The 16945-nt window shown below is 30.2% G+C and overlaps 1 protein-coding gene across 3 annotated transcripts in view; it reads left to right on the forward strand.

Moving 5' to 3' along the window:
* LOC106690356 (uncharacterized) overlaps window positions 1-16945 on the forward strand; it is a 92502-nt gene that overhangs the window by 42649 nt on the left and 32908 nt on the right. For all 3 annotated transcript variants that reach the window (XM_014435771.2, XM_067052827.1, XM_067052831.1), the window contains exons 3-9: window positions 5468-5661; window positions 7007-7115; window positions 11663-11810; window positions 11921-12170; window positions 12561-12718; window positions 12829-12919; window positions 15601-15869. In XM_014435771.2, the coding sequence (XP_014291257.2) occupies window positions 5468-5661; window positions 7007-7115; window positions 11663-11810; window positions 11921-12170; window positions 12561-12718; window positions 12829-12919; window positions 15601-15869 (1219 nt within the window). The remainder of the gene's footprint in view (window positions 1-5467; window positions 5662-7006; window positions 7116-11662; window positions 11811-11920; window positions 12171-12560; window positions 12719-12828; window positions 12920-15600; window positions 15870-16945) is intronic.

A 16945-nucleotide genomic window follows, 5' to 3' on the forward strand; every position in this document is an offset into this window, starting at 1 on the left:
TCTATATCGAAAAAGACTCCCACGCAGTACATTCCGCGCTCCAAAGAAGACGAGACAATCTCCACCACACGATGACATTGCTGGATAGTGGAGTGGGATGTTCGGAATCCAAACTGGTGATCTGGGATTATATGATTGGAATCTAGGATGGGGTATAATTCAAATTCTAAAAAAAGAATAAATATTGAGTTGATAATTTTGCATCCTGCCCGGTGGAGAGAAGAGTCACGCCACAATTAGGGGTTTGTTTTACCAACTTTTATAATTTCCTGTGTAACTTTTGACATTGATAAGCTCCGTTCAAGGTCTATCGATTCCGCAAATAAAATTTAAAATTTTTAGAATCTATATAAGTGATTACAGTGAGCATGGATGATGTTCTAGATGAAAAATACCAGAACATCTAAATTTATGCTCATACTCGTTTAAATGCCAAGATGAAATACGAAAATCTTACAAAGATATCATATTGTACTTTTGGCTTTATAAATACCCTAGTTTAATAATAAATATATTGAAATAAATAGTTTAAGTGGTAAAATTACAAACTGCAATAAAAATGTAACTCTGACAAGGGTATACAACTTTGTGATATGACCTATGTTGTCAAGATTTCTCTTTTTTACAATCCTTTCTATAGCAGCAAAAGATACTTTTCCCTGTAACAGCCAAATATTGAAGGTGTAAAACGCTCCCTGAAATATACAACATAGGATGCTGTCCTGAAGATTGGCTTCTCTTCCAACTCCTGAAAATCCATTCCTCCAACAGCCCACTATCGATATTCCCCTACCTCAGTTCTGCTCTCGAGCATTGATCATTTTGGTGTATATAAGAACTATCATGTTTAAAATAAGATTCATTATTCTAGAGAGTAGCCAAAAAGAGTTTTCCAACGACACTCTAGTAGAAAAAAGATGTATAGCAGACAGTAGATAGCCAGTGTACATAGTATGTCATAGAAGTCTTTATCTTCTCCCAACATACAAATAATAAAAAGAATGTTACACTACTCTGCGGTTACATTTGTGTAACTTACAGTTTTCAACATATGAGGAAATATACCAGAGGGATCTGATTTTTTTTCCTTTTAATTATACCAAGTAGAAGGCCCACAAACAGCTTGGGACAAGAATTTTACGTTTCCCGTGGATTTATCCAGTTACTTTTGTCAAATATTTGTAAGATCCGCCGTTATAGTGTTTTTGTGTCAAACTCTTCATGGAAATCTTGAATTTGCTCTGGCAGTCAACATATAAATATGCAGTTATCCGTAACTAAGCAGATAACAAGAATAAGTTAAACATTACAAATTGAAGTAAATTAAAAGTCTACACTTTGCGCGAAGATGAAGCCATCTTTTATATACATATTTTTACAAAAGATTTTAAGCCTTTCAAAGCTCTTTATGTACATAACTTTATAACTCCAGTAATATCCATAGCGAACAATTTTTACGGTTAAGAAAAAAAAATAAAGCAAGCAATTTAAGAGTAAAATGTAAGTCAGGGTAATTGGGGAAGGGAGACAGTGATCCCTAATCCCGGACCAGGGCTCACCTAACAAAGACTGAAGGCCCTGGTAATTGTGTTTGCACGGTCAACAGTTTTAATAAGTTCTCTTAAATAACGAGAAGAGACCGGATTTACCCTCAAAGACTTTTTCATCCAAACTCCTCCCTTCGGTTTGTAAAAGCATCTTCTGTCTTCCAACCATAACATTGCTCCAGCAGATTTTTTTTTTATTTCATCCCTTCCTTGATAATAATCGCTGTAATCCCTTAGGCCGATCTCCTTAAGGTAGAATAAAAAGAGGAGTTAAGCCGACTTTATTCAAAAAGTACCTCCTTTTTTTATATATATATTTAAGAGTTCAAACACAAAAGGTATTTATATACTTACCCATTGAAACGTGGATTAGACTTTTCCTAAGCCATTATTACACCTCTCGCTACCATACATCTTTGGCGCTTCTAGATGGATTGTTTAAATTATATGGTACGGATTGGTCTGAATTTGTGTTCGACCCGCTGTGTTTCGGTCACATTTTTAAGGGAGTTTGTCAAAGTGCTTTTAACGTATTCACACGATTGCAGAACCATTTTTACACTAGGAGGATGATCCTACTCTTTTAAACAAAAATGACGCTGCGGAGTGGGGATTAGATTAATTCTTAATGGCTTAGGATGCTTAAAGAGTTTGGAATTTAAAGACGCATATCTGTTTTGCATCAGATCTGCAACGAATGAATTTTTTAACTTATTTTTAATATGTTTATGTACTTCATTTTACATCTTACCTTTTACTTATATTTTATTGTTCTTGTACTATATTTTATTCATTTATCCATTGTTTTTGTTAATTTGCCCATTTACTGTTTATTGTAAACTTTCTTTCTCTTCATATTGTTTAAATTAAGTTATTTCACTTTTTATTTTTTCATTTTGCTTATGTTGTCTTGACTATTACAATTATCAATAAATAACTATTTTGTTCTCTTTTGACCACTTCCCTGACTATCTTATTTAAATTTATAATCGTTATTTCCACTGTGAAAAACTGCAAAAATTTGAATTTTGATAATAACTTAAAAGTAAAAAAAACTGTTTTCATTATTTTTACCTTCCCAAAGTTTGACTTTTTTTTACGAAAATTACTATAACTTCAACAAAAGGGCAGCAATCTACACAAAACTCGGGGAGTTTTGCAGGATGGTAAGTGAAAGTTGGGTGATACAACTTTCGAGATTTTTTTTAATTCTAGCCATGATTCACCTTTCTATCTTTTGATTAATAAAGGTGAAACATGGTTAAAAAAGAGAAAATTTACATTCCTCACAATATTTTTGGATATTAAAAATAAGGTATAAAAGCCACGAGAAAAAAAAATCTAGTAAAAAGAGCTGAGAAAAAGAAAACTTTTCAAAAAAATTGTTATAAGTACTTCCAGGAATTATATGTATGAATATAAATTTTATTAATTGTACAAAAATGGAGAGGAACATTTTTAATAATGGGTAATAGAAAGGGCCGAAACGTTAGAGGAATGGGGAAAACATATGTCTATAATATAACTATTATAATATAATTTTTTTTTTAATCCGAATAAAATTTTAATTACTACCTGTACAGTTTTATTTTCAGAATGTTAGTTTGATTTGGTCCAAATGAATTTTTTCTATACCATTTTCATTGGTATTTGCTTATTAAAAATGGATTTCACTAAAAAAAAAAAAAAAAACCAACAACTACAATAAACTTGTTTTTATAAAAATTTTTTTTGTTTTAATAATTTATATTCTAATATGAAATATGTTTCCATTATTTTAACCTGAATTGTTTCAAAACTTTAATTGTATATCACTGAGTAATTTAAGTAATCAAATTTATAAATTTCTTGAGCCATTCCAATAAAAAATCGTTACAAACCGACTGATGGACTATCTAAACAAATTTAATACAATACTTTTTAATTATTTAATGTAAAAATTTTTCTACATTTACGGGAATTAATTAAATAACTTGAGCGACTTGAACGCAGAGGTTATATTCACACCTAAACATTTTACCCTGCTTGTGGCTAGGCCATATTCGAGTATTAATGTGTTGTATCGTTATTTCAAATGGTATTTGTTTTGATTTATGGAAAATTATTACGTTCGTGCTAAACTTTACTGGGGGAACAGCTGAGGATAATGGCGCAGAAATAAGACGTACTAAGCACCTTGGCAGACAACTCGGATCATGCATGTCTTCGCCGTAATTGAGTTTGCAAACTCCCAATAGCCTTTTCGTCGAAGACATCGCCGATCCGTCATTGTCCAAGTCGAGGGAAACTGGGGATTAATACCCAAGGGGGTCTACCCAATTGCCTACGAGTCTTCTCCTCTTCGGTGCTTGCGGTCCAACTTACAAGAAACTTTGCCCGGAAAGATACCACGAATTAGAACAAGTTGAGAATAATACAAGGCGGTATTCATGGAAGCAAATACTTTGGCCAACTTTTAATTAGCAGGCTCAAAAGGTCCGCGACGAGGTCAGAAAACTGAAACGATAGATAGGAATAAGGAGAAGTTTTAAACGAGAAAAGTTGCCGTCAACGGAAATAGAAGATTAACGGATCACTTTATAATTTTTGGCAAATTTGGTGGAAAAAACTTGGACTTGGTGTTGAAGAATTAAAAAGAAAAGTTTTCTGCCATAGCCGTGCAATGAATAATTCGATAATTTTTATTAATGATAAATATTTCAATGAAGGTATGAAGGATAAAGGACACGATTGCTGTGAACTAATCCAATATTGTAATTTATTAATAATATTAAAAATATAAACTTTTAAACATAATTATTTATTAAAAATTAGTTCACTAGATGTCTTTAATATAGGGCCATATTACTTAGTAAAACAACTTTATGAAATCAAAACATTTATCCTTATTTTCTCCAACTTGTTATAATTTTTTTCAATCTCATAACTGAAAAAGATAGTGTTTTGTGGAGAAATTAATTCAGAAAATACGTTTTTGACTTGAGAATCATTTTCTAAACTTTTACTTTATAAGGAAGTTGTCCAAATTTGTCAAGAGATTGAAATCTGTGGGCTTCGAAAAAAAGTGAGCCTGGAAGGATTTCTTAACACAGCTCGTTTAGTTTTTCCAAGGTCTGTCGTGAAACATGAGGTCTGACGTTGTCGTGTAAGAGTTTAGGTCCTTTCCAATTAAGCATTGTAGTTTGTTTTTTGACAAGTTTTTATTCATTATGTCAACATCACTGCAGTACAATGTTGATCTGGTGGTTTCTCCTCTTGGTAAAAAGGAGAAATAAAATAATCCTGCCATTGGCCACCTCACAGAAACCAATAATTTTTCTGTATGCAAATTTGGTTTTGTCATTGTCACGGTCTTTCGTCGATATTTAACCACTGATCTGACAGACGCCTGTTGTCATATACAATCCACTTTTCGTCACACGTGATTATCCTTTCGAGAAAAGGCTCGTTTTTTTGTTTTGTTTTTTGCCCAGGAAGCAGTGAAACGCTTACATGTCTCATAATGTTTCAGTTGCTGCAATTCAAGAAGTTCAGGATGGGTACCCACAGATTTACCTTTTTTATTTTAACAATGGTCTTTGACCCGGCAGGAGTGTCCTGCCTCTTCGTCCTCTAAGAGGAGTCCTGTAATCATTTATCTCATGGTAGAAGATTTTTACAATTTTCGTTATTTAATTAGAAATGATGATTATAAAAATCTTTACAGCTACTTTCATGCGGTGCGAAATTGAAATTGTAAATTGTGGCTCTTTCAGTAGGGACTGAATGATCCAGATTTCGTAAAAGATCAAAGATCTTCTTGCCTCCGCTATAGCTCAATTAGCCAAATGCTTATAGTGTGGGGGGCCCAACATGATAAATTTTTAAAATCAATTCTCAATAAAAAAAAAATATTATTAAATCAATGATTTCTATTATAGATCTGAAAAGAATGAGAAGAAACCAACTGGAACAAGTGGAAACAATCAGGAAGAAAACAAACCCAATCGGAGAGGAAAAGCAAACAAGGGGAAGAGACTGGGGTCAGTTTGGAGGCACGCTGCCGGAGAGCATCTAGAGCAGGTCAGGAGAACTTTAGAGGCTGAGGTCGTTGAGCACGAGGAATCTGTTATGGGTAAGATTGTTGGTAAATCAATTATAGAAGTAACCATAACAAATCATTAAAATATTTTTTTTATCAATAATCTGCTTATTACAAATTTCAGAGAATAATTTATTTTTTTAAGAGTTAGGTTGCCTTCAAATGATTCCTTTAATTACATTCACAAAAGTTAATAAGAAACACCTTTTCTTAAGTTTAGGACCATCATTAAACAATGATATACAAAAAATCCTAGTAGTTATTATATTTATTTTTCTTCTTTTTATTTATTTTTATTTTTTATATTATATTCCCTTCATTGGTATTAATAACATAACTGTTAGATAACATGGAAACAAGAACAGTGTATAAACTCACAGAAAACTATGATCATCTTCATCAATATCCTTATTTTTTTTTTTTAATAAAATTATTTTCAAGACCCATGTTATTCCAACTCAAAATCAAATTTTTAAGTTTATAGTATTCTCCAAAAAAAAAAAAAAAATGAAGTGTAAATATTTGACTGTATATTAATATGAGAAAAGATGGCCGGGGGAGCAGTCAGCAAAGATACACAAATAAACAAAACATTTATTTGAGGTTACGTTTCGACCAGAATTTCAGGCCATCATCAGGGCTAAAAAAAAAAAAATTATATCCTATTTTAGTCTCAACACTCTTTATTATACCAATAGTCTAATGTTTCGGCCAATTCGGCCATCTTCAAGGACAATCTCCAATTATAAATTCTCACCTCACATTAAAATTTAAAAATGTTTTACAGGCTATTCTGACTAGGTCATTAGTTATAAGTCAAAAAAAAGTTTTTTATATGATAGTGATAGTGTAGATTAATCGAAAATTAAAAGTTTTAAAAATTAATGAAGTTTTGAAAAAAAAATAGGGTGATTTTGACTTATAATTAATGACCTGGGCAGAATAGCCAGCAAAACATTTTTAAATTTTAATGTGAGGTGAGAGTTTATATTTATATTGTCCTTGAGGATGGCCGAATTGGCCGTAACATTGGATTATTGATATAATAAAGAGTGTTGAGACTAAACAAGGATACCATTTGACTTATCTAATAAATAAATACCAGTCTCAAGAAATTGAAAAAATTATATTTATGTAGGTAATGTTTAAAAATAATGAAAACAATCTAAATAAACATCAATGGTTGAATAAATAAATATTTTTCTAAATGCTACTGACATCAAGATTAGTTTAAATGAAATAATCAAAGTACACCGTAAAGAATGCTTTGAATAATCATTATTAACACATTACTAATTTTTAGTCATATTATATTAGTAGCATCATTACGATGTATTCTAATAAACATTTTGTCACCAAAGATTTGCTTTTGTTATAGATGTACTCTCAAGCGTGCATGCCATGTCCGTCCTGAACATACTCCACAATGCCCTAACTCTTTACAAGAGGGTGATAGGGAGCAAGCAGCAGTGCACCCCTAGCCAGAGGTGAGCAGGTGAGAGTTTGATAACAAAACCCCAAGCCTTCTTGGAGTCATTTTATTTGCCCTCATGCGACAACTGACATAACCATCAAAATCTCTTGGCATCTCAATACTATAACAATAAACCAAAGAAAGAAAAACATTATAAACAGTAATAAATATTTAAATAAAAACAAAAAAATACCAAGAAATAATCAAATTTCATCTGATACCTCTGTTGAGTTATCATGTTCGGTCCAGCCGGTGGCAAGCATTTAAGAGATGAGGAGCATTAATATCAGAAAACTTCAGATAATATACATCCAATAAGGTTTACGGCCTGGTAGGAGGAGAGTTGACAAAAGGAATGGATGCAGAGCAGATTTAATATGCAAACTATGCACGATAAGCAAGTTTTATGGGTATGCATCTTAAAGGATGGCATCTATACTCTGTTGCATTTTCGCCTAAAGTTGAAAGACAGAAAACAATTTTTAAGGGCATTTCTCTTAAATCCTTGTTGGACAGTAACCACAATGTGTAGAGTATTTACTAACCTATAGCCAAAAGGGGCAAGCAAGCTCTAAAGGTATTTTCTTTAGACACTTAAACAAGAACAGAAATGGCCGAGGAGTATTCGCCCTCAGTTAACTCACTAGTATTAAGGATTGAAGTGAGGCCTAAAGGAGATTCTGTGAAATAATAACATAGTATAAGGTACCAAAGTGGCATTAAAATCATTTGATCCACTAGCAGTGTTCGATCACTGTCTCCTTCAAAGTGGGTGAATCCATTTCAGATTCATTATTGTTGAATTTTGGTTAGTAGCATCTCTAGGCTTGAAAAAGCCATCAAGAAACATTGCATATAGCTTTAGGAGGATTAAAGATCTTTTTTTTAGTTCATATTATTTTATTCATTTAAACAATGCAATAATATAATAAATGGTTATTACAAAATTAAATTATAAAGCATAAATAAATGAAATTAACATGAGATGATTGTTTATTGGATCATAATTTAGATCTTGGCCGTTAGGTTGAGCCAAGTTGGACTGTAAAGGCTCTTGGCTGTGAGATCTGCTCCTACAGGTTTTGGTTTACTTAAAGGTAGAAGGTGATTGCTACCTCCCAAAAAGAAAAAATTAACATACTTAAAAACATTTATTCAAGTACATATTACTCTGTTTCGAGTATGTCTGGCCTATTGCTGGTTACACTGAATGTAACAGAATGATTTGTTGGGCATAATAATCAATTATGATTTGGAATATCTCAACAACCCAGGTTATAGTTCTGGTACCTCTGTTTATAAAAATAATGTACACCATATGTAATACAAGTATACATTATATGGAATAAGAAGGGCCTGAAACCAGAAGCAATGAAATTCTATTATTTTTGTGGGCTCCACGGATTCTTAAAACAGGTATACAAAGTAAAATCTCGAAAGACTGTTAGACCAATTGCATACTTCGCTATCAAAGGCATTCAAGAAAAGAAAAGGTATTTAGTAACTCTATACTTAGTTGGTATTTGTTACTTCATCAGTTTTTTATCATTAAATATTCCATGAAAAACTGAACAATACCAATTCTTCTGAAATTGAGGGTAGATAAGATGACCTAAGCAAAGGTACAGAGTTGTGAACATTATTTGTCATTTTTTTAAATCTTTGTATTCTTAGGAGAGCCAAATTTAAAATAAACAATTTATAAAACCATCTAAAATGTTCATCAACTCTGGACCATATTTCTTTTAAGGCTTCCTTGTGTTGTATGTCGAACGATTTGCATGAAGTTACGATAGCTTTAAAATATAGGAAGGCATGTCAATGTGTAAGTCAGTTCGTTATTATTGATGTATATGTTGATGTAAAGTAGGATTTTCTGAACACCCACTTTTATAGAAGTTCCAGAAACAATGTAATAAATTATGAAGCATGTATATTGTAGGTATTTATTCCATAAAAACAGATATTTTTGTTGTTAAGTACCATTTCCATTCTTAGTACCTCTAATTCCGTTTAAGCAAAGTAAAGTTAATCATAACATAAGAAATCTCTTCTAAAAGAAAATTGAAACCAATTTATAAAAAAGTAACCAGTTATATTTATACACCTTATTTATTATTACAGAAATATTACATAATACTAGTAATTATCACTTATTTATTAAATTTGCTATCTTCTTGCTGTCTAAACATCTTAAGGATTATAAATCTTATATTTTGAATAATTATTTTTAAATTTAAAGAATTTTTAGGGAAAACTTTATCTACTCTTTAGTTCATTTACTGAAAAGCTTTAACCATGGTCTTTAAAAATCTTTTATTTGAAAACTTAAATCTCACAAAACTTGTTGCTCTACCCTTAAGGATTATTATTGTAAGGTTATAATTTAGAAATGGTCATAAAATTTGGACATTATATGGCATTTCTAAATTGTTATAAAAATAAGTTTTATTATTTGGTTTGAAAATAAAACAGTATATGGCAACACTATGGTACTGCTTGGAACAAAGAGTCAGGCTGCTTTGTTCTAACGATCGTGACGTCTATTAGTGAAAACATACACTGTTTGTCTTTGTTTATAAAACCCTTTCTAAATTCCACAACATAATTGCCACCACATTACATAATTGCCAAAATTTGATTTACAGTTCTGGTCACCATAATGATGGAGCATGTGTGGGATATTCTATAATAGATGGAACAGAGACAAATATAGAAGCAGCAAAATATTATTTATTTTTATCTTAGATCTGATTTCATATTTTAACTGTTCCTAATAATACATTTTAATTAACTTTTTTAATTTATTTTATTTTTTAAATAATCTCATAAAGCCTTCTTTCAGTATATTTGCTAAAGTTTTTCGATCAAATATATTTTGGCTTGTATGTATTCCAACAACAGCCTTCTCCTTTACTCTTAATTTATAATGTGGTACGACCATGCACATACACATGTATCTTCAAGGGGACCTCTCTAATAACTTTCTACTTCCCTAAATATTTTTTAAACAGAAAAAAAAACTTACAATTATTTTGTTAGTTAGATGTCTTTAGCAATAATAATAATTAGTATTATATTTTGATTACAATTAAATGTTATATTTAAACAATAATTTACCCCTCCCCCCCGCCTAACAGCGGACCGGCCCCCCTTTTATAAATTATGTAATGGTTCATTTAATTGTACTATTTGTTGCCCAAATTTTATAATTGTAATTTACATCAATTCTGTAGTTCAGTTTGTAATATTTTTTTCAGTATAATAATATTCTTTATTTATTCTTGGATTGATCCCTTTAGAATAATATAATGGTGTCAAAATTAGACTTTAGAGTCTTAAAGTAAAATACAAAATAAAAATGAAATTATATAACGTCATAAAATAATGAATTTGAAAAAATAAAAATTAACAACAATAATTAAGAGAATACATAAAATAAGAATAGAACAAATAAAATAAAACCATATGTCATATCATTAATCATAAGATGACGGACACTTCTGATAATAAATAAAAGAAAACAAAAATGATAAAAAATCAGATACAATTAAATTAAAAATAATAAATGGAAAGGTACAATTTCTGTGTAAGAAGGGAAAAAAACAAAACAAATCAAGTCTTAAACTCTACAGTTTAATTTGTACATCAATTTATTAAACATTATGTAAAATAAAGTATTACACGGTGACATTTTTAAATAATATTTGCGTATAATTGGCATCAAATAAAGTTGAAATATTGGTGAATATTAAGTTAATCTGTCCACAACAGTATTAGCCCTTTTATTGGTTGAGGATTTTTCTAATGTCTTCAGTAAAATTAGAGATCTATATTCAGCATTGACTTATATTTAGGATCAATCTAGAAAAATTTTAGTCCCACCAAACCCAGGACTTTTAAGTCAGTTCATAGTTAATTTTCATTTATACCTTCATGATGGGAGGCTGCAAAGTTTATAGTAATAATAGGTGAAAATTGTTCGCTTGCTATAATATAATATGTTTCCATATAGCAACTTTACTAGCAATAATTTAAGAGATGAATATGATGAAAATATTGATGTACACATTACTATAACAAATGGTAGTGATAATTTGTTTTTTTAATAAAAACAAAACTCATAAATACAAGAATTATGAATATTATATTGGCTATTAAAATGACAGTTTTTGAATTACATTTCAGGTCATCTTAATCATAAAGACTGATTAACTAATAACTTACGTGACTATACAAAAAAAAAAGGCATAGATTGGAGGAGAAAAATGAAACAGAGAGGAAACTTATTCCTTGTTATAGGGAAATACACAAATGCTGCAGTGATGGAAATTTCATATGGATTGTCATTTCCTTATATTTTAAACTCTATAGTAAAGAAATAGTAGATTCTTTCTTAAAATAAGAATAAGTTTTTATAAAATGTTTTAGGGAGTACTGAAGTAATGGGTTTATTTTAAGGGTTTAATTGAGTAATGAATTTATTTTAAATTTTATCTAAACTGAAAATGAGTAATAATGTAATCCTTAGGATGATTTAAAACTATTTCTGTGGTTTAGGTGGAGGCACTGCAGTTATCATTGTCTTCAACTTCTGGCAGCTCGGTCACTTCTGTTTATGGTTGAAGGGAGTACAGTACAGGCCCAGCTGGCACAGGAACCTCAGTTGAGGATACTTGCCACTGCGCTTGACTCAACACATGATCCGGTAAGGATATATTCAATAAAAAGATATATGTTATAAAGTAATAGTTTGTAAATACGATGCTGTATAATCATTATACATAATTAAACAATAATACTTGCTTACTTTTACAGCAATTGCTCACATTAGTTTTGCAAATTGTTGCGACTCTTGCTCTGGACCCTGCGAACCATCGGGCTTTGACTGATCATGGTCTCCCAGATGTTTTGTCACAACTGTTGTTGCCTTCAGATGAATGGTACTATACCAATCATTCGACCAAATATGCACGTTATGTCAAACATCATGTAGCAAGGATTCTAGTCTATTTGGGCTTCCAGCACAGAGTTAACCTTCGATTCTCTGTTTATGATATTCTTCATGGTAAATAAAATTTCAAAATTATTGACACTTAGATCAATTTTCAATTATTTATTTTTAATATTAATTAAACAAAGATTGGTCTTGTAATGGGGGCAACTTTGCCAAAAAATGGAACATCTTTGCTTCTCCAATGGGGCCTTTATATTAATCATTATGTAAACATTGTTAGATACATTTTTTGGCCTGTATAACACATGTACTACTAAATTTATCAGTGTTCAGGGATTTATATATTTTTTTAACTTGTCTTGTTAATAATAATAATCTATTTGGTCCTTATTTGTAGTTATTTCAATTGAAAAAATATATATCTCCTTGATAATTACAAATATAAAGTTGATATATGGTCATGCTATCACACAAATTCTGATATATCAAATATTATTCCAGATGATGCACCTCCACCAACACCTCTTCTAGAATCCATCGAAGATACATATATAATTAATACATCAGCACCACCAAACTCAGTTTCTTGTATTCATAGTAAAACCCTCCTTGGGGTTTCTGTTGAGAGTGCAGTCATCAGTGTTCTCAAAGCCTTAGAGGTAACGAAATAATATTTGATGAGCACAAGTAAATATTTTGCTTCAATAGCTGTCGACATATTTTATTTTATTTTTTCTAAATATTAAATGATTCTACAATTACTTTACAGTCTTCCATTACTTCTGGTGGTGCAGCAGAGTACTCAACTCTTCACTGGGTTCTCAGTGGGCATTCGTATTACAATCACACATATAACTTGTGTAAGTGATCCTGCAATATTTTTATATATAATTATTAAATATATATTTCGGGAAACTATCGTGATCGTGAACAATTTCAAATCAGGATTTTAAAAGGAAATAGAAGCTTGTACGGTCAGTAGAGGTTTCAAAGAAACTTTTACTATCCCTTATTGTTTTATATTAAATTTTACATAAGCTTATAAAATAATAATAAAATAAAAAAATAATTTACAAATTACAAATTTAATAAAAGAATAAAGAAAGAAGTATGTAAATTAGACTCAATCATGCGCAAGAAAAATATGGTAAAACTTAAAACTAATGCAAATTTAACATTATTAAAGAAAAGAAAAAAACAAAATCATACAAAATAACTCCTTATTATGAGCAAATAAAAAATGGAGTAAAATGAATTAATGATGATTTGCTTTCTAACTATAATTCTATCATTATTTGTAATATAAAACAAAAGAATATCTGTTTCAGTAAACTGTTGAGTAAGGCCCCCCCCCCTTGTGAAATCTTTGTTATGTCCTCTTAGAGGATGATTCTGTGCTATAATTCATAATTGAAATCATCTGCCAACCACGAAAGTACAAAGTTAGCCCGACTTGGCTATTACTTCCATACAAGCAGATAAATTTGTATGAGTCTAAAATATGTAAAAGATAGATTTATTTATTTTAATATATTTGGCTGCTACAGATGCTTTAAGGTTCCTTAAGTCCCTCCTATAAGCAAGTCTCACAAAATGGTGTGTATATGGTCAGCCAAGCTCTAAAATGAAAATTTGTATTACACTGAAATTAGGTAATTAAGAGTATATGATTGAGTGTTACCACAATATTGTTGCTAAAATCAATTTACTTGAAGTGACTTTATATTTTATCATGTTCTCTAAAATCATTCATATACATTTGATCAAACTCCTTATATCAGTTCATAACTAAATGCTTTTTAATATCAGCTTGATCTTACTCTCATTGGTATAGACTGACTAAAGTTAAATGCCAAATTTAAAAAAAAACAAATATTTTCCTCTAAAAGACTTTTAATTTTGCTTATTTGAAACCATCATCTATCTCTCATTGTTTAGGAGATGTTTTAATATTTTTTTTATTTTGTGGTTGTAAAAAATGGAAAATATAAAATAATCCAATAACAAATAAACAATGTTCCAGAAATAACAGCTATAATGTAGAAGTGTAACTTTTTTCTTGAAAGTAAACATTTTAGATAAATATCTAAGGTACAAAGTTATAGCAGAAAATGGAGAGTAAAGAAAAACGCATATAAAGACTGAATTAATAAATAAATATATTCATGTTACATATACTATGATGATAGTAAGTTTTTATATTCACTTACCTTTATAATTTTATTCATAAACTACACCAGATTTTTTTATTGCCGCATACAATTTTTTTTAACCTAGTTTAAATTTTATATTACATCATAACAACAACAAAATACAAAAATGGCATAAGCAATTAATTTAAAACAACCATGACAAGTCTCACATGTAACATTTACAAATCACGGAAGTTGCCAACCAGTTTACATAAACAGCAATCCATTATCACAAACAAATAGTTTGTATTTGTACCGAGGACTTATTTTGTACAATAAGTTGACATGAGATCCATCCATCAAAAGTAAGGCAAAACACTGAAGTTATGATTGAGACTATTATATTCCGTAACACATAGATTGTTCTAAATTACTCAGGCATAAACTTATCATATTTAATTACTTAATAAAACATACATGAAATTACATTTGCCAACTTTATGAACCTGATAAGTCACAAATTCAGGAAATTCAAAGATTTCAATCACAATTTTTAAAACTAATTATGAATTCACCACTCTATGTTTAAAATGAGACCTTTCACACCCAATCTACACATTCCGATCATAACAAAACCTCATTCATATGACTTATAAACAGTTACACAACAAATTACTTGGACATTTCAATAAAATTATACACATGGCAACAAATGATATTCCTGATGTAAATCAATGAAGGCTGAAAAGGAGTTGGATGTGAGACCTGACAGCATCATGAGGTTACATCACTGGGTGCTGTATCCCTAATACCTACCCCATCACACCGTTTTTCAATTTCAGGCACTATTTAAATGTTCTTCAATTAAACTAAAGTCTCCTCTTCCCGTTTTAAGCTAGTATTTCAAAAGTGATAAAGGACCGCTATTCCCCGGGGGTCTTAGCGGGGCATGTACGGCGGGTAAACATGGCCATTTTTGGGCTTAAAAAAAATAGGGCTCAATTTACATTCTTTAGTATCGTACTTGGGTATTGATGTCCGCATCTTTTTCAAAATCTTTAAAGCCAAATTTTTACTGTCTCAAACGCCTAAATTATGTCTTTCTGAGCTTTGAAACCTCTCTCTTGAATTATCTGTTGTTTGAATAACGTTTATTAAAGTTTCAATGTCTATACATTGGATTTAATTGTTGAGTGTATTTATTTTTACAAGTGCAAATAAAATTGTTAAGATAAAAAAAAAAACTCCTACAAGCATATTTGAAAAACATTAAGTTTCATTTTCTTTCATTTATAAAATAGGTAATATTGTACATATAGTTTATTAAAATGGAATATATAGAGGCATAAATGACTTTTAACGTTTTTATGCATTTCTATTTTTTAAGTATGCTTCTTAAACTGCTATAGGTCAGAATGACAGGAAACCTCCATCTGAGGCAGTGTCTTCAGTTTTTGCTCAAGCTTTCCTGACATGCTACCCAGCTGTCCTTTCTCCAGTGATTGTCCTCCGCCTCCTTCTGCACAGACTGCTAACAACAGCAGCACACCTGCAAAGGTGGAAGTCCTGTACTTCAAGATCCTCTTTCGCTTCTGCAGCCCACGAAGTTCCTCGCAGTCCACGCAGTAGAGCTTCCTCAACTGATACAGAACCATGCACATTAAGAACTCGGAGAAAGGTAAAATACTTCACTGCTTTAATTTATTATATTAACAAATTATTTCATCAAGATGATTCTTCACACTTATTTCTTACAGGCAGTGTTATTTCTTCCTCTAAACTGTCTTTTATTAGCACCATAAATTGTAATCATAAATCTTTTTGATCTATAAAGACATCATTTAGATCTTAAAATTGACCGTATGTAAATTTGATGGAGAAGTTCAGGAGAGCAGTATAGAAGAAAAAAATAGTAGTTAACTATTTCTTTATTTTGAACCACAATGTAAGTCTTCATCAGGGCTAAAATCAAAAAGATACAAAGAAGGTAAAACCAATATAACAATAAAAAAGTGATATAAATAGAATAGATGTAAAGAAGAAGTTATAAAAACTATCAAACTACCTAAATAAAATAGTAAGAAGAATAAAGATAAATACAAAACAATTATTAAATAACATAAAGAGTAATCAACTAATACAATAATATATGTTTTATAATATTATATATATTTAGTAAAACTATTAATTAACAAAGGAGACTTAATTACTGTTAATTAACTAAAGAGACAAAATTACTGTCAGTTATTATTTCTCTTTAGTAAATTAGTAGATTTGTCCAATAATATATATTCTCTCATATCAATTCATTATTCTTTATTATGTTATTTAATAATTGTTTTGTATTTATTTTTATTCTCCTTACTATTGTGTTTAGGTTTTTGATAGTTTGTATAACTCCATCATTACCTCTATTTTATTTAATTTCACTCATTTACCTTTTTCATTGGCTTTACCTTCTTTGTATATTTTTATTTTAGCTCTGATAGAGACCTACATTGTGGATCGAAATGTCAGAAATAAATAAATAGTTAAAAATTATTTTTTTCTTCTTTAACACAGCCCTAACCACCTCTTTTAAATTTGTGCTATTTTTCATTTCAAAATTTAAAAAAAAAAAATATGTGAAAAAAGAAGTTAAATATATGTATGCATTATTATTTGTCATCTGAGTTACCCAATTAAAATTAGATTGAATCTAAAAATATGTTTCAAAGCTCAAATAAATGCTCAAAATTTTCTGACCTTTTCAAA

Source organism: Halyomorpha halys, unplaced genomic scaffold, assembly GCF_000696795.3.
Source record: "Halyomorpha halys isolate HHAL.00 unplaced genomic scaffold, Hhal_1.1 Scaffold1676.1, whole genome shotgun sequence".
Lineage (NCBI taxonomy): Eukaryota > Metazoa > Arthropoda > Insecta > Hemiptera > Pentatomidae > Halyomorpha > Halyomorpha halys.